We start from the raw sequence: 23,004 nt of genomic DNA on the forward strand, positions 1-23,004 counted from the left end.
TAGTGCGATGATTTCTCTCACTAATCCTCTGGACACACGCATAAGCCAGGTGCCTGAGAGAGAGAGAGAGAGAGAGAGAGAGAGAGAGAGAAAGAGAGCGAAACAAAGAAAGAGGCTTTTGGACTGAAAGGTGAATGAACAGGGTTAATTCACAAGTAAAGAGCACCATCGCATTAGGCTTGCAGCGAGTTAAGCACATCAAGGGACAGAGAGAGAGAGAATCCAGAGAGCGTGAGCAGAGAGCGGAGGGAGGGAGTGGACGGCAAAAACGACAGTGTGACAAGACGTAGGCTCATAGTGACAGCCGGGTTAGAGGAAGGCAGAGCGAGAGAGCGGGAGGAGAGAGGGCAGGGAGTGGATGATAATGCTGGCTGAGATGGTGGAGGAGAATCACGGCTGGAGAGGCTGCTTTCTGCTTGCCAACAATAGATAGAAACGTAAGAAAGCAAATGTGTGCAAAGGGTGCAAATTGCGTGACTTCTCCAGAAATGTGATGTGCAACTGGCGGTGCTCGCTTATATCCGAGAGCGTTTGTGTGAACGAGGGGGGCTGATTGCCAGCGCGACCAGTATTGCCTAGAAAACGTGCCTGTTGGATTACGAGAGATCAAGAAGAGGACATTTGTGTGTGTGTTTATAGTCAGCATAAGGGTTAGGTGTTGTGTTTTTCAAAAACCGTGCCGTAGGAGAACAGGAAAGATAGTTGAAGCATTTGAGGATGCCAGGGCATTCAGGGACAAGCACAGCCCTCAGTATGTGCGCTCTCGCCTAGAAACTGCCGTCTGAGAACTTCAGCTCAACAGAGGTAAAGCACATAAACCTATACAGACGCTAACGCAGGTGAAGAGGAACCATGGGTGCACATCAGTGGAGCTTTTTGTAGGACCTTGTGTCTCTTGCTTCTGATTTCCTCAAAGGCCACGGGGACTGGAGTCTCTTTCGGAGGTCTTCGTAAGGGATCGGTGAGCATCCAAGAAGGTGTCCAGTGACCTGTGAATGCATTCAGCATCCAGTCATGGGAGAGTGGACCATTCTAGAGCGCCTCTTGGAGGCCGCCGTGCAACAGCACTCTACTATGATCGGAAGGTAAGAAATGGAAAATCAACGTAATGAGTCAGTCAGTGATCATCAGCTGTGACCTTTGCTAAGGGAATAATTGGTACTATTGGTTCTACATTTGTACTAAAATTGGTTTCAGAAGAAAAATTGAATACATTTTTCAAATATATTGTATTTGTCTGAACAACCCAACATGTCAATTTGGCTCAACCAAAGGTGTGAGTTTGAGAATATCATTTTTTTCCAAATCCCAAACCATTAAACTTATTTGAGTAACCATTACTAATCATCTAAAAGAATATGGCTTGGTGAGTAGAGGCAATAGTCTAAGCGATCATATTGATGTTCTTTATTAATAAAGCCGGCAATAGGTTGCTTGGACTTACACCGAAAGACTTACTAGACACGTAGCTCTTTTCACTTCCAACAGTTACAGATTACCAACCACCCATAACGTTCTCGACAACCCCGACACGATGGACTAATGAAACAGTCCTGAGCAAGTACATAGAGGCGAAGTAAAACCACCTGAAACCCCTCGGAAATGGCATGGCAATGTGCAAGACCACATTATAAAAATGGAAAAAGATTTCATTGGATCTGTGATATCTAATGGTTTATTGAAGTACTTATGATGTTCATTAAAATGCTAAATGTTTTTAACAAACAATACTGCTATTATATATATTAGTTATATTAGAACAGTCTACAATCAAGCCTGAAGAAATAAAATAACATACAAGAGGATGTTTCTATAATGTTAAAAAGACGTCTATCTGCATGAACAGGGAGAATTACATTTTCATACCTCGGTATATTACTGCATGGTGTTATCTGCTCATGATTGTGGAGAGACAGAGTGATCTTACAGCCAAGCTCTAAACGAATCCTCCAAGCTGCGCAAACTCCTATTGGTCAATCTCAAGCTTGAGCAGATCCAGTGTTTGAAACGCTGACTACGAGACCTCAAGTGACATGCTCGCGTGATGCTATTTTCACTTGACGTTTAGCCCACCAATTCCCTTGTCCTCTTCTGATTTGAACACAAATGTCTTTTGTGATTTAGCTCAACCGAACGTGGCATCGTTTGTTTTGAACCTTTTAGTGCCACGTGGTCGCTTTGAACATGCTGTGCTAGTGCCTTACACTTATAAGGAAACTTCGCCCAGAAATGAAAATTCGGCTTCAGATTGGTCAAAACCTGTTAAAATGTTTTTGGTCTCTTGAACACAAAGGACGATATTTGGAAGAATGTCAGTAACCAAACCGATCTCGCCCCCCATCGACTCCCATAGTAATTATTTTCCCTCCTACGGCAATTCAAAATGGAGGATGAGACCTGCTCGGCTACCGACTTTCTTCCAAATATCTTCCTCTGTGTTTAGCAGAACAAAGAAATGCGTACAGGTTTGGAGTTTAAAATTTCTGGGTGAACTATCCCTGCAAGTCTCTGATGGTATTTTCTCAAAAACCTTCCATCTGAATATACATTCAAATCAAGAAGGGTGCATTAAGGCAGTCAGTTAGTAGAAATGGGGTGTGCAATGATACCTGGTACACATCCAAAAAGCCATCCACTGACGACCAGGCAATTCAGGTACCAATCATTATAGCTCACAATCGTTCGAATGGATGATGTACTGTAAATGATGCCTGCAGCGCTCTCACAACCTCATCCTGTGGTGTCTGGCATCTATTAATAGACTTGTTTAGCTGAACCTGCAGTTCATTGCTGTGCTAGGACCAAAAATATGCATCGCTTCCATGGCAACAGATACTTGAATTCGTCTTTCTCTCCGCCATTCACGAGACCAATCTCAGCCGCCTGGTGTTTGCCTTCAAATTCTGCTTTGTGCAACCTGGCAGGGGTTTGGCATGCCAGCAAGAAAGCAACACTTTTACGAAGGTGCCGCTGGGCTGAATATGAATGATTGCCCTGATCGCATCTCATTCACCAGCCGCTGCCCCCGCGCTCACACTTCACTGGGCGCAGGCTGCTTGGCAGCCAATGGTGAATTACTCTACGCTTGACAGGGAATGCCTCAGTCTGGTGAGGCTGTTTCGTTCATTATGTTTGGCATTTCTAAAATGGTGTGGGTTGTTTGTTTGTTTATCCTAATGTGAGACATTACACTTGTAAAGCGCTGTGGATGTTATGGATGACACCTCATCTTATAAATGCTCACACTTTTTTTGGCCACCATTGTTATGACTTTATTTTACAGCGTCCTTGTTTAAAATGTTGTGTGTACATACTATGGTCATTTATGTTTATTACACGGCTCGTTGGAATGCTTGATTCTGATTGGCCAGTCGCGACATTTGCATGTTCGCTGTTCTCAGATAACACCCGGTAACCTGGATGCTGCAAATCATTTTGAAAGGTACAGTTTAATACTACACAAAAAAATTAATATGTCTTTTAATAACATAAATGGCATTATATTTACAAATGATTAAACCAAATTGCCTGTTGTGACAGTTGAACGTCGTTTCTTATCTAAGTGAACAACTCTTCCTCGCCAAAGGTCTGCATTCGGTAAAATTGCTTGACGTACGCCTCGGAGGGAGGACAGTATAATACTGTTTGTCTATGTTTGACTGTCCAATGGCCAGGCATTCAATTGCCAACAATCCAATCAGTTCCCAAAGGACAAAATCAAGTCCCGACCTACATATTTCTGTCAAATAGAATATGTTTAGAATAAAAACATTCGTAAATAAAGCTTTCCTGTAGCTCAGTGTTAAGACGACGCAAGGTTGTGTGTTGGACCCAAAGGGATTGCAGATACCTATGTATAAATGTAAAGGATAATGCAATGCAAGTCACTTTGGATAAACGCGTCTGTCAAAGGCCTATAAATTTCACTGTGTTAGGTCTGGTTCCTATATGAATCACGCGGATACACCGTAAGGACATAGTGTCTGTAAATTAAACTGCGACCCACAACATTTGTGTTACAGACAAAAAAGATACCGAGAAATAACCATTACTCTTAGGATTTTTGCTTGACAGGTTAAAAGGTAAAAGAGAACCACAAAGCAACCGTTCAGAACAACCTAACAACTATTCGGTACTGCCTAGCAACCGTTCAGAACTACTTAGCAGCATCACATCAGCGCACTAATGTACCAACTACTCACAGCATGCTAGCATTGTGGCAGAGAGGTTTGACTAGCACAGATCACAGCATGCAATCGTATGTTCGTATTATTCGACCACTTAATAATTTATTCCCATCGTGTCATTTCGAAACATATTTAAACATGAACTTACAGATTCATACACACACACACATACACACACAATTGTGCGTGAGTCACACCGTGACTTCCTGAACTGCATGCTGTTGGCTTTTGTCCGTCCTCCTATTCCAGCCCTCTCTCTTTCTGCCCTTCATCACTTTTTGCTCCCTCATTGCCTTTGTGGCTGTCTTGCTCGGACTATATTGGTTATGCATCAAAAGTGGTGTGGAGAATGAGTTTATAACCCCAGAGGAGATGTGTTACGACACGCATTTTAAAATCATCAAACCCGTTGTCACTCAACATCAACTCAGATTTCATCCAAAGTGAAATACCACCAACGTATCACAGACACAATAGCCTTCAATATCTTTTACAGCAGGATTATACGCCGCTTAGACAGACATTACGAAAAATAGAAAATCAACAGAACAGGCTTTAGGCTATAGACTATAGGAAGGACATAGATGAAGCGAGACATTTATCACAGTACCCCTGACATTTCAAACCCGTAGCCTTATATTTTTCCAGTGGAACACAAAAGTAGAAAATGTACTGTATGAATAATCTTTGCGCAGCTCTTTTCATATGACAGACTGTATAGGGCCAATTCCAGCGTTATTGACGTGACATTTTGTGTTATGCATGTGACATAAAAATTCTCAGAGAATGTATTTGTCACCGATATATTGAACCATCTTGTTTATATTTTCCTAAACGCTTGTTGATAGTTGAAAGTATAGAGTCTAAACAGCTATGAATACATTTTCTATTTTTAAAAAGGTAAATACACATGAAAAAATGACATGTTTTTTATGAGACAACAATTTTCTTCGATTTCTGTGAATTAAAGGGGTCATATGGTGCCAATACGTGTTTTTCTGTGTCTTTGGCGTGTTATAAGTTGCCCATGCGCGTATTAGACACGTAAAATTGCAAAAATGTAAGTGTGAGAAAAAAAGATGCATTCTGTCTAAAAGCAAAAGCTCACACAGACCTGCCTGAAACGCCTCGTGTAGCCACACCCCCAAAAATCTACGTCAGTTCGCGGTATGATTTGACTAAGACCGCCCAAATGTAAACACACCTGTCAGTACAGTTGAAGAGGAACCTGATGTTCCAAATATGGTCATTTACAATTATGTCACTTGTTGCAGTATTCATCCAATCACTACGCACCGGTTAACTGGCCAATCACAGCACACCTAGCTGTTCAGATCGATAAGCTTTGTTAATGAAAATCAGGGCGTGTCAGAGAGGCGGAGCAAAGAGGAGATACAAACATGCACGGTATGTGTAAAATACAGCGTTTTTGAACCTTAAATCGTGTATATACTTGAATTTCATCAAAAAAACATCTTTTGTCAATAGCTTTTGTCAACTGTTTTGTCTATTGTGCTTTTTCTTTGTTTCTTTGTTATTTTTTCGAACTGTATTGTACATCACTTTGGGTCAACTGGTAGTTGTGTGAAAGTGCTTTATAAATAAAGCCAAGAAAGAAATAAAGATCCCTGAGGCACTCTCCTGTGCTTGTTGAATATCAACCAAATTAGCTTATTTTCATGATTCATGCTCATGTTCAAGTTTTCCTGTGGCTCAGTGGTTAGAGTATGGCGCTAGCAACGCCAAGGTGACTGGGTCGATTCCAGGGATTGCACATACTCAGAAACAAATGTATATTGCAATGCAATGTAAGTCACTTCGGATAAATGCGTCTGCCAAATGCATAAATGTAATGTTCACAATGGCATCGCAACAAAATTTGTCTGTCACGAAAAGTTTGTAACTTTATTGCTTCAAATTAAATAACTTGTATGGAAAAAATTCTGATGTCAAGCTAATCAAATAATAGATCATATGTTCCACACGCAGAAATCTCAAGAACACCGACACACACACACACAAAGATGCATGCCAGAATTATGTCTTCATTTACTAAAGGCGGGCGTACACGGTGCGATTTTTGCTGTCGTATAAGCTCGCAGGTCATTTTTTTCCAATTGATGTTCGTATAGTTGTGGCTCGTAACTTGTGCAACGAATTATGAGACGAGCAGATCGGCTTACGAGCACTTCCCGATTTTTATACATAAGTTTGAGAGCTATCGGATTTAAACTGTGACACATATGCTGTTCAACGAGCCGATTTGTTGATCTATCTGAAATCGACCAATCAGGAGCAAAGGAACACCACAGAAGAAGAAAGACGAAGATGGCGGAAGGAGGATGACCTCGCTGAACTCTGGCAGGAACAGAGAGCGCTGTATGATATGTCAAGTAGTGTAAAACTACTTCCCCCGTACAGTCATCCGTAACATCTCCCTGATGCCCTTCATGTCATTCATCAGTATAATAAGTTCATCAATTACACAGTTACAGTATTTTATGTAAATGACTTTACATTGTACTGATATAGCAAATGGCTTGATGGCACTTTTATGACTCTGCATCACCGTTCTCCCACAACAATACAACATGTATTCCTTTCGCAAGCCTGACTCCATGTTTTTGGTGCGAAACTTCGTGCGATAGCCTCGGAAATGGGCAGGTCGCACAATCGTGTCATGTATCACTGTCTCCGTACACTTCTCAGTTTAACTCGCACATCAATTTAGCGAGCCAAGCAATCCTAATGTGGCCAGACAGCCTTCTGTTGTGCTATGTGATAATATAAGCAGTCACACTAACTAATGCATTCACAAATATGGCCAACACGCAGAAAAGCTGTCACTATCTTTAATAGTAAAAATACATTTTTGTCACATTTCCAACATACATACATTAACATATAGACCACTTTACAATATGCAAACACTGGTAAGCACTTCCGGTTTCATTTTTATTCACTTATTAGTATAATTAAAAGATATATATAACTCTTGAATAAGTCGCTTTTGATAATGTAAATGATAAAGAAGGTCATTCATATGTTAGTATGCAGTATGAAATTAACAGTATTTTACATTTTTGGAAAATTATAGCATATTTTTACCATTAAACATTTGAATTTTCATCGAAACTTTTTCCACCTTTATAGAGCATCAATGCAGTCAGAAAGTATTATAACAAGAAATACATACTTTTAAAGTAAAGAATAACCAATGATTCTTTCAAGTTACAATATTTGGCAATACAAATTTTATATTAATAATAGTTGGCCATCTGACAGCAGCTGATCTCTGAAAGTCTACTTGGCGTGTGCTGGGTCTTGTAATTTTGGCTGGGTTGTGGAACAGGACTAACCAGATCTTCAGATTAATCTGAATTATATCCACCTGTTCCCGAGGAACCATTTGATATTGCTCTTACAAGGGTTTTAGTTAATATAATAACCCAGCATAGGTTCATTTGTTACACAATGGTTGGTTTGTATATGTATGTATGTAAATATGCGGCCGACACTGAGATGGGTTTTTACTTCCCTAAATCCCTAAAAAATATTTATTTATTTCAGTTTTTTAATAAAGGATTAATGCAAAGTAAAGGAAATAAGCCAATTTTAATACAATCTAGCATTGCAGAACGATGTTTAGCCATGACTGACGATAAAATGAAAGCAAACTATGTTATTTTGATAAAAAATATTGTGCCTCGCTTTCTGAGCAGAAGCTATTGAAACACCTCTGTGGTCAAATAAAACTTTGAATGGATTTACAATTTGCCATTGAAAAGGCATAGTGTTTCTGCGTTTAATTCCAGAGGTAACACATATACTAATATAATGTAGCATATACCTACATATTGCCTCTTACAACGTAAATCGCTTTAGATTAGAGCATCTGCCACATCCATAAATGTAAATGTACATCATCAGTGTATAAGATCCCTGCACATCCTTTGTCATTCCACACACAAACACAGTACGCATCTGTGGTTTTAATCCTGAAAGCGTGTGGTTTTTAGACTAGTAGAATTAAAACAATAAAGGGCGAAAGACACGGCATCCCCTTAATGGCAGAATCTAGGTTATGCGACATACTCCAACACAGCATCACCAAAGAGCCACTAACTCACCCAAATACACATAAATACCAACAAACATCTCTAAGAGCTTTATGTGAGCCCTCAAGCTAAAGAGCAAATCTTGCTGAGACAAAAACAGCTCCAAGCGCTCTGACAGTAGCTTCTCACTGTTGCCGACTTGTTCGCATGCGGCGTAAGGCACAATTCTGGAAGTCAGTTCGGGTATACGGATGGTCGTTCTGGCACAAAACTGTGCGTGGGGACCTTCCTCTCTCCTCTTAGCCTCTATCCTTATGCTTCGAGAGGAGAGATATGGAGCTTAGCCACTCTCTCTCTCTCTCTCTCTCTCTCTATGTAAGGACATGTGCATCTCTGCTGGGTCTGTGGAAGGAAAATGTGAAGTCCCTTACCAAAAATACTAGTCCAGTGATCAGACGATAATGACCTGACAATGATGTCACCAGAATGCTGAGCAGCGCAGTCTAACAACTGAAACAAGTGTACTGGAGATGTTTTTGGTTACATTCATTCGTTTTTTCTTTGCGGCAAAAAAAAGGTTCTTTAGATTATAAAAAGGCAAGAAAGAGACGGTTCTTTAAAGCACCTGAATGGTTCTTTGTGGAACCAAAAATGGTTCTTCTGTGGCATCGCTGTGAACAGACACACCTTATAGAAACGCATAGTGAATACTGCTTTTATAATTGTGGAATGAGTATACTACTGGTCCATGACATTTAAGTCATTTCAAAATATGTCTGAAAATATAACAATTTGTATTTTGGGTATATTGACTTTTTATATACGGTATATTTAGCCAAATACAATATACACACTGTGTATTGAAGTAAAAATCATTTGTCTGACTGTTGAATGATTGAAAAGGAACACACGCCCAAGGTTGTAATGTGACCATATGGCAGCTTGCTCATTAAATTTCATTTTTAATTATTCGATGGTCTGTGAACTATTTTCCAAATGACACGGTTACTATGGTAATGTACCAATCATAAACAATCAGAATGGCACCAGTATATCCAGTATATACAGTACATATATGTATATATATATCTATATATATATATATAGAGAGAGAGAGAGAGAGAGAGAGTACATCATGGTGATTAGAAGCAATTTAAGTGATAGCAAGATATGCGGATGTAAAACTAGTCATAGTTGGTAGCTCAGCAGATAATGCCAGATGCCAAGTCTTAAATCTGAGTTTTGAGCCTTCAATGACTCAGACAATTATAATAAATAGATTTATTCACAGCTCTTCGTGTTCTTCATTGTTGTCTCTTTCCCAAAATAGCATAAAGAGCCAGCTGCGTGAAACATGTCGTGTGAAGCAGAGCGCTTGTTTCTCTCCGCTGCTTTGTGTTGTCTTAATCAAAGTCATCACCGCGCCTGTGTAATTGTCGCTATCAGAGCCAGTTAAATATCACACTGCTGGTACTGAAATAGAGGCTGAATAGAGAACTGCACATCAATATAATATTCTTATCTCATAACTGAATACAACACACAAAATCACTCTCTCTCTATCTCATTTGCCCTGTTCTCATGAGCTCTCTGCCCTGTGTTAGTTGCCGTGGTAACAGGCAGAGGGAGGTAGAGTGATGCTGCGGGTACCATTGGTAGGGGGAGGTTTTGGGTTGGACTTGAGGAGCCTGTATCTTTTTTGCCTAATGAGCTGAACATCTTCACATCTCTGTTCTGCTACAACACACTGTCAGTGTATGCTGTCTGTGTCATTTAAGGCTGCTGTTATACATGCGATATGTCAAATTTTCTGTGCAGATTGATGCATAAAACTGAAGAAGGAACGTCATCCCGTGATAAATAGTCATCCCGTAATAAATATGCCATTAAAGAAGAGACTCAAGCCAGAGACTTCGGCCTTAAATTTCGAACAGGAAATTTCTGCAAAAAGAGTTTGATGAGAGCAAGCGTGCCGGCGGACGCTCAGAGAAGGAGAGTTTGTGGTATGTTGAGGAAGTGAAAGCAGGTGTAAAAAGAAATGAAATGTGTGAAAAGAAAGACATGACGGGTTAAAGTAGGTGGGGGTTGGGGAATACATAATCTAAAGCTATGGGATGGCATTAAGGAACTCTTAATGCAAGAATCCCTCTATCGGCTCTCGTGCAGATTAAAGGTTGTGGGTTTCGTGTGTTCAAGCTATTATATAACTCATCCTCTGATGGGTTTTTCCACATTGGCACGTTTTTCATTTGAGAAAATCTTCCATTATTGTCAGTGTTGTGTGTCTGCCTACTGAATGCTAAGCGCAATTCCCTGCACAATTTTTCCTTTCCTCTGTTTCCCAGCATTCCATGGGCTTTCTTCAATCTTGCTGCCCACGATGATAACCATACAGGGATAACGCATTCTTCATAACTGCACCGTGCTTTCAAAGGGTTGTAAAAACAGAATTAGAAATCCTCCGTCCTTTAACACACTGCCAAGTCACCTTAGATATCATTTTAAAATCATTTTAAACCATCTCTAAGCATAATTTGCTCATTTCAAATGAAAATGCAGTGTACTTACCTAAGAAAGTACTGGGAAAGTAAGTTTAGTACCTAGTAATTACCCTGTTATAATATTTACTACTGGCCGTATATGTACACAGTATGTACATGGGAAACAGGACTGTGGAATAAAGTGCTACCAAAGGTTCTTTGTGGCGAAAAGAGGTTCTTCGGATGATAAAAAAGTAAGAAAGAGACGGTTCTTTGAAGAACCTTTGGCTTAATGGTTCTTTGTGGCCAAAATTGGTTCTTCTACGGCATCGCTGGGAACATTTAAAGCACCTTTATATTAAGAGTGTAGGGTAGCATTCATTACCATTACATAATGCATTGGCTACCATTAACAGTTATTCATATTTGCTTATGTTATTAGGAATACAAATGATCATTGTTTGTTTAGTTGTTGTTTAATTGTGCAATGTGTTAACAGATGCGATTTTTCATTTAAATGATGTATTAGTGTATTAATAAGTGCTTTCATTATTAGTTCATGTTTTCTAATCTAGTTAACAAATGCGAACAAATGTATCCTTATTATATCGCCACTTATAGTTTAATGTTATGTGACAAAACATTTTTTAATCCTAAATAAATGAATTAAATAAATGTCAAAGCTTGGTCTACCCATCACTCGAGATCTCAGAAATCTCTCCATCAATAATGTCTCAGTTCAGATCAAATTTACTCTACGCAATCTAAACTCGTTTTACACCTCCATCCATACACGTTGTCTCATTTGTTTCTGTTTTTATTTCTGTTTACATTTTTGGAGAACATCTGAGACTAAGTTGAATTTAAGTGGATTTGATCATCATTGATAACTTAAGAAATTAAGTTACCTTTAAGAGTACATTAAGAGCTGATGCTGGGTCTGAAGATACAGAAAAGTCCAGCCGATGGGTGCGGATTAAAACTGGTCGCTTTGACCTCACAGCTGGAGCGGGAACATAACACATAATTCCATTAAGATGTCATCATCGGACCTGGAGGTTATTATGACACCCTCCTACTGACAGCAATGCTGAATAACCTGTTATCATTGCTCAATATATTTTGATTCATTTCTTCATATAAGTTCTGGCAATTACATTCCTAGTTCACAACCATAAAAAACATGCAATGATATTTCACTTTAAAGCATTGAATGGTTATACTTTGCAGAATGAACCAAACACATACATTAAAATAACCTATTAAGTGTAATGCAACTATTTTACATTAGTTTCCATTTTGTAGGAAATGTTTTATTTAGATTATTTTAATATGTGAGAAAAAGAGCGTGCAGAATTATGCGAGCGTTAAGAAACATACACATCAGGAAATGGGTTGCCTGCGGTAACGGACAGTTATTGCCGCTCAGCATCACTGCGCAAAAAATAATTCAACAGCAGTTTGACGCAATTAAAATCAAGCATTTCAAGAGCCATGTATGATAGGAAACTGTAGAGTACAGCATTTTTCAGACGACCGAAAGGTTGGAGCGTTTCACGTTGTGACTTGTGTTTGTCTGTCTTCTGAGGTCTAGGATGCCCAGCACGCTCAAGTGCCGTCTCTATCTCTGATTTAAAAATGAATGAGATCGGAAAAGCCACTGCCTGCCTGAAAGGGATGATTTCTAGATAAGGACAGCAAGAGGAGGATTTTTGAAGAACACGTTTCAATTTGTTTTTAAAATTGAATACTGGCATGATTTACTTCCCCCCTTGTTGTTTAAAACGAATGTTTTACATGTATGAACATGTTTTTCTATGTGACATTAAGAAGCAGTCTATATTATATTTTGCTCTATGAATAAAGCAGTCTGATTACAACCCTATACAGACAATTATTTATTTATATTTATGGAATTTATATTTAAAACAATTTAATTACATTGTTTAATAGTATTTTCTTATATCAGTACTGCTCAGTCCAAATTACATCTTCCATACAAGAAAAGTGGAACATTTTTGGTCATTCGAACCAATTTTGGGCGTTTTTTTGTTTTTTTTGGCTTTGAAATGTACAACCTCTTATTGAGGAAAAACTAAATTCATGCAAAACGAATCTAAAGCACTTCACATGCCGACCAATACAGATCTGGAAGAATTACTGCATATAACAAATATTTTACACAGGCTACAACCTTACTGAATACAAACCCACTGATGCGCACATTTTTTACTCTTGCATCCCCTCACAAACATATGCAGTCTCTCTCTTTGTTTGTCTCTTACCCTCTCAATCCAGTACAGAAATAGCTCTTACAGCACCGAGTATCTAAGGTGTAAAATCTAAACACATCCTAAGGAAAATAAGAGAAGAGAGAGATTTTGCGATCACACGAGCAAATGAGTGAGTAGGTGCTACGACACAGGTTACTGTATCAACGGTACCGTACAGGTTACCATGTTAACAGAGTTAATGGCACAGAAGGAACTATAAGTAAAGCTCCAGAGAGCCGAATTAGAGCTCGTGATTACGTGAGCAAAGAGAGTCTTGAAAGGGAAAAACGTACATTTGAATAGCAAATGCAAACATCTGCAATGCTAATTAGCAAATGTCTAAATAAAGGACAAATTACGTCAATGGAGTAAATGGAGGAAGGTTTTAGGAGTTCTTTGCCTATATTGTAAATTCCTTTGTTATGTCTTTCTCAGGATTCTCCTGACGGTGGTGGTGATATTCCGTATCCTCATCGTGGCCATTGTAGGCGAGACGGTCTACGAAGACGAGCAGACCATGTTTATTTGCAACACCCTCCAACCGGGATGCAACCAGGCCTGCTATGACAAAGCCTTTCCCATTTCCCACATCCGATACTGGGTCTTCCAGATCATTCTCGTCTGCACGCCCAGTCTCTGTTTCATAACCTATTCAGTGCACCAGTCGGCCAAACAGCGGGACCGCCGCTACTCTTTCCTCTACCCAGCGACGGAGAGAGACTACAGCCGCGAAGGTACCCGCAGACTGCGCAACATCAACGGTATCTTGGTGCAGCACCCCGACAGCTCTGGCGGAAAAGATGAACCTGACTGCTTCGAAGTAAAGGAGATCCCGAACGCACCCAGAAGTCTCCTCCACGGCAAGAACTCCAAGGTACGTCGACAGGAGGGCATCTCCCGCTTCTACATAATCCAGGTTGTGTTTCGCAACGCACTTGAGATAGGTTTCTTGGCAGGCCAGTACTTTTTGTACGGGTTCAGCGTTCCGGGCATCTTCGAGTGCGACCGTTATCCTTGCCTGAAAGAGGTGGAGTGCTACGTATCGCGGCCCACAGAGAAGACGGTCTTCCTGGTGTTCATGTTTGCAGTCAGCGGCCTTTGCGTTGTGCTCAATCTCGCTGAGCTCAACCACCTGGGCTGGAGGAAAATCAAGGCCGCCATTCGAGGTGTGCAAGCCCGCAGGAAGTCCATCTGTGAGATACGCAAAAAGGACATTGGCCACCTGTCTCAGCCTCCAAACCTGGGCAGGACCCAGTCCAGCGAGTCTGCATATGTCTGATCTCCCTTTAATTTAAATATAGCGTGACAAGCGGGGAAGTGGAATGGAGGGTGGGCCGCTCGATTGAAAAGGCCGTTGGAGTGCCTGTGCTAATGTTTCTGCTGGGAGGGGATCATCTCTACGTAGCCACACCTCTTTCCAATAAACCACTCCCCACCATGACAGTATGTGAAAATGTTTGAGGAGGTTTGCATTGGGTCCAGGAGCACACGGAAGCAAGGCAGAGAGGAAGAATTCTTCGTTTCTGATCTGGAAATCGTCAAACTGGGCACAGGCGCTAGTGGAAGGGTCAGGAGCAGGGGTGGGAAGTTATAAATGCCTAACACATAACGTTATGGAAATGACAGCGTCTGGGATTGCCGTCACACTGTTCTTACTCGTACATCTTGGGGAAGATGGAGAAGGGTCATTATCTTGAACCATTGCTGAGCAGGTGCCAGAACACTGTTTAGGTTTGCGCTCTTGGCAATGAATTGGCCTAAAACAAACAACAGAGGGGGTCTAAACATTGTAACGGCAATGGCACCTTCACATTGACACATCACCGATCAAACATTAGCTTCTTCTCGTAAAAGATCACAAAAAACTATTACCTCCACACAAAACGTGTCCTTCCACAAAGACCCCCACTGTTTAGCGTTACAGTCGAGCATTCCTCCCTCTTGTGGTGCATGAACGTCTGTTTCTTTGTGTGTTTGTGACAAAGTTGAAAGAATTTCCAGATTCCATGTTGTTCTTCTTACAATGACTCATCTTTTGTGAAGGTCGGTGCCATTCATTTTGTTTCTGATTATTGTATATAGTTTAGCACATAGTTTAAATTTAGTATAATTTATTTTCCTTGGGAACCCTGCTGAAAAGACCAGTCGGTCCATGCCGGTCCCGGCTCATTGTTGGATTGGTACTGGTCATCCAGAATCATCTTTCTAGTGATGCTTCGTGGACAAAGAAAGTTCAGTTGCACTTTATGTTACAGTACAACTGAACTTACATTGAACTCACAGTGTATTATATGAACCTAGAATTTATGCAACAAAATATGGGTATCTACATGTTTTTATATGGGTTACAGTTAGGTTCAGGATTGGTACCTATACAGTAGAGAATCTACATGTAGAAGAGGACTGTAAAATAAAGTGCTGCTGAAGGCTACTCTTTAGTTCAACTAATGGGGACACCAGTAAACCAGCTGTTGATCTTTGTCAATAGTATAAGAGTGATTTTCACACATCCAGATGAAATTCCCTGTGAACTGGAAGTGATCCTTTTTAATCGCGTATTTTGACGCATTTCCTAATGAAATGGAATTTTGAATGAGAAAAATAGTGGGCGTGGCTTTCGTCCTTCTCTGCGAAATGTGCGAATTGATTGGATGTATAACAAAGCTGTTGCATTTTTTAAATGAACTGACAGTGTAAGGGGAGGAGTTAACGGATGCTCCGCCCAAGCCGTCTAACATACGTCATTTAAAATGGATAGTCATTAGGATGGAAGTGCGTTTTCAGATTTTAACTGAAGATTATGAAGGCACACGATTTTGAAAAAGAGAACGACCCACATTGATAAACTATTTACTATAAACTCAACATTTCAAGAAAAAATAGGCATTGTCATTTTTTATTTCACTGGGACTTTAATGCAGAGGTTTCTATCAGAAGACTTGAGCATAAAAATGAGCATAAAGGTATCTTTAAAAGGCATGTTTACGAAGCTCTACCTGTCGAATGAATGAAACATGATGTTCAGTGTACGTCCGTAGAAAAAGGAATCATTTACAGTGTTTATTTAGCTTTTTCTTCTGGTCAAGTGTTTATTGGCATGCCTTCATGATATAAAAAGACGAATAGAAAACAATGTATGTGTTGCACTTTGTAAGATGGGGAGAGTGGATGGAAGAAAGGACTCACTCTGGGAAGAACTTGGGCGGTTGAAAAAGATCCACAATGATTGCATGGGGTTGTGTACATCTATGTAGCTGTGTGCCTTCGTTTACACAGTCAGTGTGAGTTCAAGCAGGGTGTAGCATCTCTTACAAATACACACACAACACTGAGTAGCTTATTTACACAATGTTAGCGGTAGACTCACTAAACAAAAGTACTCGTGCCCAGACTGCCCACACTCCCGCATTAAACAGTGTCGACAGAACCCAATGCAAACAGGTTCGCTGACATACCGCAGAAACAGAAATTCTGATACGGAGATACAGAGGGGTCTGACATGAGATGGAAAATTCCGAGGCCCTTTATCAGCATCACAATGTTTCCTGGCTTCGGCAAGTCTTATACACAGACTTTCGCAGGAACGTGTGTTTGCATTAAGTTTTACATAAATTGTACTTTGCAGCATTTATAAATCACAACAGAAGTCAGCGTGATGACGGATATTGTCGTTCACACCTAAATAGAAATATATGGCGGCTAATAGAGATGGAAAACGGGTCAGGATCAGGTTCAGGTTAACGGGTCAGGTTAATAAGGCCTTGTATGCACGCCAAGTTTGCTTAAATGTAAATTAACTGGTAAATATAAAATGTAAATAAAAAAGAAGTATACAGGAATACTGTATCAGTTTGTCAGTGTTGAATGGAATGTCAATGGACCCCAACATCCACAAACAACTTTTATAGTATCTCTGTGAAAAAATGACCGTCATATTTTCATTTAGTATGGCTAAAAATGGTTTCTTTGCGACTTCGTGCACAATTGGTGAAATATTCCTTTTTGAGCCACCAAAGCTAAAAGATGAAGCACAAATATCATATCTCTGAGAATACCAAAGGAAGATTGGTCTACAAATCTGGACCAGTATAAAGGACTATAGCCATAATCTTGGTACCAATCCCATCCTCTCACACTGTACTTTCTGCCTTTCCAGTGCTGTAATGCTGACCTAAGAAAACTACCAAAACCACGACCCCTGTAACTATGCAGCATAAAAGGGCAAAACATCCCTAGCAAGGAGATGGTTTTGAAGTACAGTTCACAGATGAATGACAGCCGCTTCCCAAGTGAGATTTTCTTCATGCGTTTGCATAAATCCACTCTTCTCAATCTATTTTTTATAACGAATCTATATCAGAGTTTAGATAGTAGACAAAAAAAGAACTAAAGTGTGTGGGATTTTATGCAAAGTTGATCTTTTTTTATTTATTACATCATTTGTGAATTATGTTGTTGTGCGTCCGCTGTAATATGAGGGTAAAGGGGTATTTAAAGAGCAAAGTTGGGACTTTAAAATGTTGCCTGGGAAACCGAAAATGTGGCTTTTTTGCCAAAGTACTGTATTATGCAAATTATAACTAACTGGGTTTCAGTGAATGAACTGTTCAATGATGGTAAATGCATGGATTACTGGTTTGGAGAAGCATGTTTTTAGTTGTTGTTGCTTTTTTATATCATCATTAATACTGTTGTTGTTGTTATTATGAAACAGAAAAACTGGGACAAGTTAGTAAAAAGCAGACTTGATATTTTCCAAATGAAAGCATGGCTGATATGACAAACCTTAAATGGGCAAAATCTAAGTAGAAAATTCTTTTTTTTATTTCCTACCTGTTTAAGAAAATTGAAAATGCACATCGGCAAATTGTCCTCATCACTGCCAACAATTTTATAGATACGTTTCTTCTAAAAATCTTTTTTAATGATTTTGATGATATTTGGCGACATCATTGATTCAGTCAAACCTGCGTGTATATTTGACAATTTGACATTAACCTACTGCCATTGGTCAATATCTAAAAAACGAGATGACGATATTATAAAGTCATAATGTCAATGAAACATGCAAGTGGACCCGTGCGTAAGCAAGAACTGTCTCAGGTGACATTTTTTTAAGATGACCTTTTCAAATGACATCGTTTTTAGTGTTTCTACAATTAGTACTCAGTGTACAGTGTACTTCCAAAAGCTATTTGAAGGTTTGCCCACATTTTATAAACTATTCTAAACAAATTCGTCGTGATATGATAGCCGTGTTTCAGGGAATTACAAAAACATGGATTCAGGTGATATACTCTAGGAGAAAATCAAAACATGCTCAGACATCAGTCTGGACCGTGCCAAGGACACCAAACATCCTACACAACTAAACCTATTAAGTAATGAAAACAAAGTCAAGTTCATGCCTTGTTAGCTCGGGCAAAAGAATCGTTCTAATCCCAATGATAATCCCTTTTGAATGATAGTCACGTGTCCCAGAATGCTTTGGTAGAAAAAGCCTGTGTCCTAACCACACTTCTCCAAAGCCGACCAAGGTTCTCCTCTAAAGCTTGTTTATATCGTTTGCCATTGGTAGACATGCTTATAGCGTAGAAGCCGTCTCTTTAATCTAGGGCCAGATTTTCCTTTTCAAATCCTAATCTTTACCTTTATACAGAATAAAACTAAACTCTTCTGGGACCAGAATAAAAGGATGATTACCGCCCCACGTGTGCTGCCAGGAGAGTTTGACACCCGCCGTATAAACCACGCTAATCTCTCAGGAATAAGACGAGTCGCTGCTTCTAATCACTCCCAGCCGCTTACGCCGCCGTATAAACACTGGATTAGCATTTGGCAAAGGCAAAAGGGCAGACGAATCATCCATCGCTCGTACCTGCACCGTCACGGGACAAATAACGTTAACACACGCCGATATAACTCAGGATCTGTGCAAAGGCACCAATCCTAAAAACGAACGTTTGTATGCAGAATAAGTCACATAAATCCGTTCTGCTAAACAGGTAAATGTAGTTCCTCACAGTACGACGTTTATGTAAAACCTCACGTAGGGATTTATAGGAGTAGCTTGGTTTTCAGTTAACTGTGTTAAAATAGTGGATCAACCTGGATCATTATTGCAAAATTAATCCGAGCGATCGGGATTCACAAATAAACAAATGGACGCGAAATTACACGCTAAGATTCGTTCGAAATTTACAACACAGAAAGTTAATACAGAGCAAACGACAAGCCTAGCAGAAAGATGAAGACCACAACATGTTATTCATCTATATTATATCAATCTGTAAAGCCCGTTCACAACAAGGACTATTGCTATAAAGAAAAAAGTTTCAATATCACTCTTAATTTAAGACAATAGCAGCATCACTACCACAATACGAATACAATATAAATCATTTCCAAACCTGTATGTAGTTCATTGTTCTGATGAACACAATGAAAGTGGTGCCCCAACGTTTTACAGTGTTTCTTTAGTTATCATTCTTGATGCGAAGAACTTAAAGGACATTTTTCGATAGACTAGTTAACTAACATATTTAACTACAATATCACATGATTTCTAGTTCTGTCTTTCCGAGCTCATGTATCTCGGGATCTCTTACCTTCTCACTACAGTCGGTAGTCATAGAAACTGTGGTGAGTCACAATGTTGCACCTTTTCGGTCATTTGCACTGATGTTGATGAGTTACATTTTTGTATCCAAAAAGATTCAAGAACGATTCACCGCGCAGTGTTGCGATTGACTAATCAGAAGTACTCATTCAAAAAGCCACGTGAAGAGTTTATTCCTGCGTCGGCCGTGACGATTCAAAGCATTTTATCAATTGTTTTCTAAATTATGGAAAACCACGAATGAACTAAATGGAGAGAAGCCTAATTTCATGGCAGTTACAGCCGCTGACATTAGTGTAGGCAGAAAGATCTGTTTCTAGCATTTCTATGTTTTTACGGTACTGTGAACTCCTTACTAATGTCACTACTGTTTTCTGGATTAATATTTCAATTACTATTATTAGCATAAATGTGTTTTACAGCAAATGTGTTGTTTTCTAAATGTAGAATTAGGAAAAGAGTGGAAAACATCCTGTGTATTTTGCATCAAACTGAACACTGTGAAACTTTGGCAGCAGGTTTGCCAGTAATTTACTGTAGATTGAATTACTGCTTAATACTTCTTTTCTATTAGTTCTCGTTTCAAAATGAGCAAGACAACATATGTATATATAAGCATAAAATATATAATGCACCATAAGCACAGCAACCCTACAAAAATGATATTCTTCCTAAACGTTTTTTCTTGTTTTTTACAAAAGAAAGTACTTCTTAAATTATGATGCATTTACATAAGAAGAAAATGACCTACGGTAGTCTTGTTTTATGAAAGAAAAATATACAAACTGAAACTAGGTACGTTTTTGCTTAAAACTAAATTGAAAATTAAATCTAAGTAAATAACTGGGAAACCTGCAGCGAAGTTTCATTATCGGGTCATTTCTTGTAGGATTTAGAAACGATCAAACGCACAGGACGAGTCCATCAGTGACAGTTTAAGAAGACCTCAGTGAAGGGTCTCGCCCAACTACAACTGTTATCAACAGCAAAGCAAGTTTTTTGATTCTCACGAGTTGAAAATGGAAATATAACAGATGTTAGACATGCAATTGCATTATTGCGACCTCCCATCACACCTTCTGCCATGTGGTTCAGGGTAACACCTGCAGCCGCGTCCTTTAGAGATTATGCAATGTGCGACCCTTTAATCCTGTGTGATATCAGCACTCTGATTACTTTATCTAATTAAAACGTGCTCGACTGTTTGCCACGATTAGGATTTATCCTTATTTCCTCTTTAACTCACATTTTATTCCTTTTGTTTATTTTCACACTTTCGTGGAAATGGTATGTAAGGTCAACGCACATATTTGTTGTGCAAAATGTTGCACTCCTGAAATATCAAAGTGTATAGAGTTGTATGACTATTGTCAAGTCTGCGAACACCACCAGTTCTCTTTCCCTGTTATGATCTCTTTCATAGTCGTTGCTGAATTTGTCCCAAGTGAACGATTCTTGCTTATTTCTTACGTCTAAAGGGAAATCTGTTGTTTGGAGCACAGATTTCTATTTTGTATCCAGTTAACCTTATTTAAAGGTTTTGCTTTCTATATGTTTCTGACTTTTGTGGATTGTGTATGATGACTGAATTAAACACCTTGAATGAACTTGCAATGACTTGTGTGTGTGTGTGTGTGTCTATAAAATATTTTCATCTGTGCACAAAGACGACTGTAAAATCATTAATAAAGCCACTTTCTGAAAAGTAGCTTTGCAGCACCTTTAAAATTGTAATACTGTTGTACTCTTGCTGGCAAATTCATTTTTGGCCATAATCTGATATTTAATTACTATTTTAGATCAAAATCTGTTGTAGTTACAATTTCCAAAAGTGTAGATACAGTGTATGATGCTTAGACGTTAACAAGTCTACAGTCCAAATTTGACTTTGTGCTGCTTATTCCACACCAATTAAAGAACAATTTACATTTATTTTGCTTCTCGTTTTACGTTCCCCAGGGATACCATTCTGAGGCCACATACAATGCATACGTTTCAAGTGTCACATGTTAGCCCACCGTAAAGGTTAGCCACCAGGTGTTGCAGATGGGAAAAATGTAATCCAAAACTGTAAATAAATGTGTGAGTTTATCCAGGAGATGTTTAGATCTTTGATAAGCAATTTGACATGTTTAGTTAAAGGTCCCTGTGTTTAGGTGCAAATGCAAACAAAAGATTACGTAGAGAAGAGAAGCAAATAGAATGGCATGTGATGCGAAGCAAGTTAGAGAAGCTCTGCGGTGAATGCAACGTCATCAAAAAAGTATATGGCTTTTTTCTTAAAGAAAAATTGTTGCATGATTTCCATGAAAATATAACAGAGAAATTCTTTATTTGATGTCATTTACTCATCAGTGGCTGGGGTGAAGGAATCGTCTTGATGTTGTTTAAGAAGAGTTGCATTAACAATTACAAATTACAGAGAAGTTGTATTAGCAGCTATTGTACTATTGCTCTTTTATGAGATATAGCTTATTGATCCCCGAACTCTTTGGATAAAAGCGTCTGCTAAATGACTAAATGTAAATGTAATGTAAATGTAAGTTACTAAACCAAATCAGTTACATAAAAAAGTCATTTTTGTTAACTCTTCACCAATTGTAATCCTCTCTGATCAGGTCTGCGCATTGCAGTCTAAATGTTTAAAACCACATCTGTCCATCTTTTTACGATCATATAAATGATAGCCCCCTTGTAAATCTCTCTGTGTATACGGCACAAGAAAGGAGCGTTAAATAAAAAAATAAAACATTTGAACTTATAGACCTTTGGTCCTCCTCACAATGTTTTTTTTATGAGTAATCGACAAGCACTAAATGAAACCCAATCAAATATTTGCAGCTGTTATTAGCAGATATCATTATGTTACATTCATAAATATATGCTGTGAACTGCAATTTCTCCATCATCAGAAACGAAAGAAGTGCTCAAAGCTGAGCTTTCATAAATAATGATCAAAACTGAAAGGCACCTCCATCGGTTGATCACATGCGAGTCATGACAGTAGTATGTTTTGTACTGTGACAGTGTGCGTGTCCACCCTCTCCGCTGCCGGCAGTCACGTGGTGGCGGTACCCGGGATTGAGGGCCTGTTGCCACGGCGATAAACCAGGCAGTAATATCACTAAGCGCTATGGGGATTATTGTGCGGACAGATGGGAGAGAGGGGGAGCGTCACTTCCTAAGAGACGAGCAGAGATCACAGCAGGCTCCACCCACACTCCATGTCATAATCGTGAGCATCACCACCTGCAGCCACGAACATCATGCGCTCTCCACCAGTGGCAGTAAATGTCACCACATCACCTTTGATTAGCAGATTTAATGCACAGCATCATTGATGGAGACAATGTGCTGAAAAGGATGCACTGCTCCCACGTACGTACT

The 23,004-nt window shown here is 39.3% G+C and overlaps 1 protein-coding gene across 1 annotated transcript; it reads left to right on the top strand.

The window, feature by feature from the left end:
- The first annotated feature begins 414 nt into the window (after positions 1–414).
- gjd1b (gap junction protein delta 1b) lies at positions 415–16,800 on the top strand. Its single transcript, XM_079482212.1, has 2 exons — positions 415–1,085; positions 13,434–16,800. Exons 1-2 carry the CDS (start codon positions 1,015–1,017, stop codon positions 14,275–14,277), a joined length of 915 nt encoding a protein of 304 aa, XP_079338338.1. The 5' UTR covers positions 415–1,014; the 3' UTR covers positions 14,278–16,800.
- The last annotated feature ends 6,204 nt before the right edge of the window (positions 16,801–23,004 follow it).

The sequence above is a fragment of the Barbatula barbatula genome (assembly GCF_947034865.1).
Source record: "Barbatula barbatula genome assembly, chromosome: 19".
Taxonomy (NCBI): Eukaryota; Metazoa; Chordata; class Actinopteri; order Cypriniformes; family Nemacheilidae; genus Barbatula; species Barbatula barbatula.

Bases quoted from the DNA above. Each gene is read 5' to 3' on its own strand.
- gjd1b (XM_079482212.1), top strand. From the start codon at position 1,015: ATGGGAGAGTGGACCATTCTAGAGCGCCTCTTGGAGGCCGCCGTGCAA. The intron at 1,086-13,433 runs GTAAGAAATGGA...TGTCTTTCTCAG, and splicing joins CACTCTACTATGATCGGAAG to GATTCTCCTGACGGTGGTGG.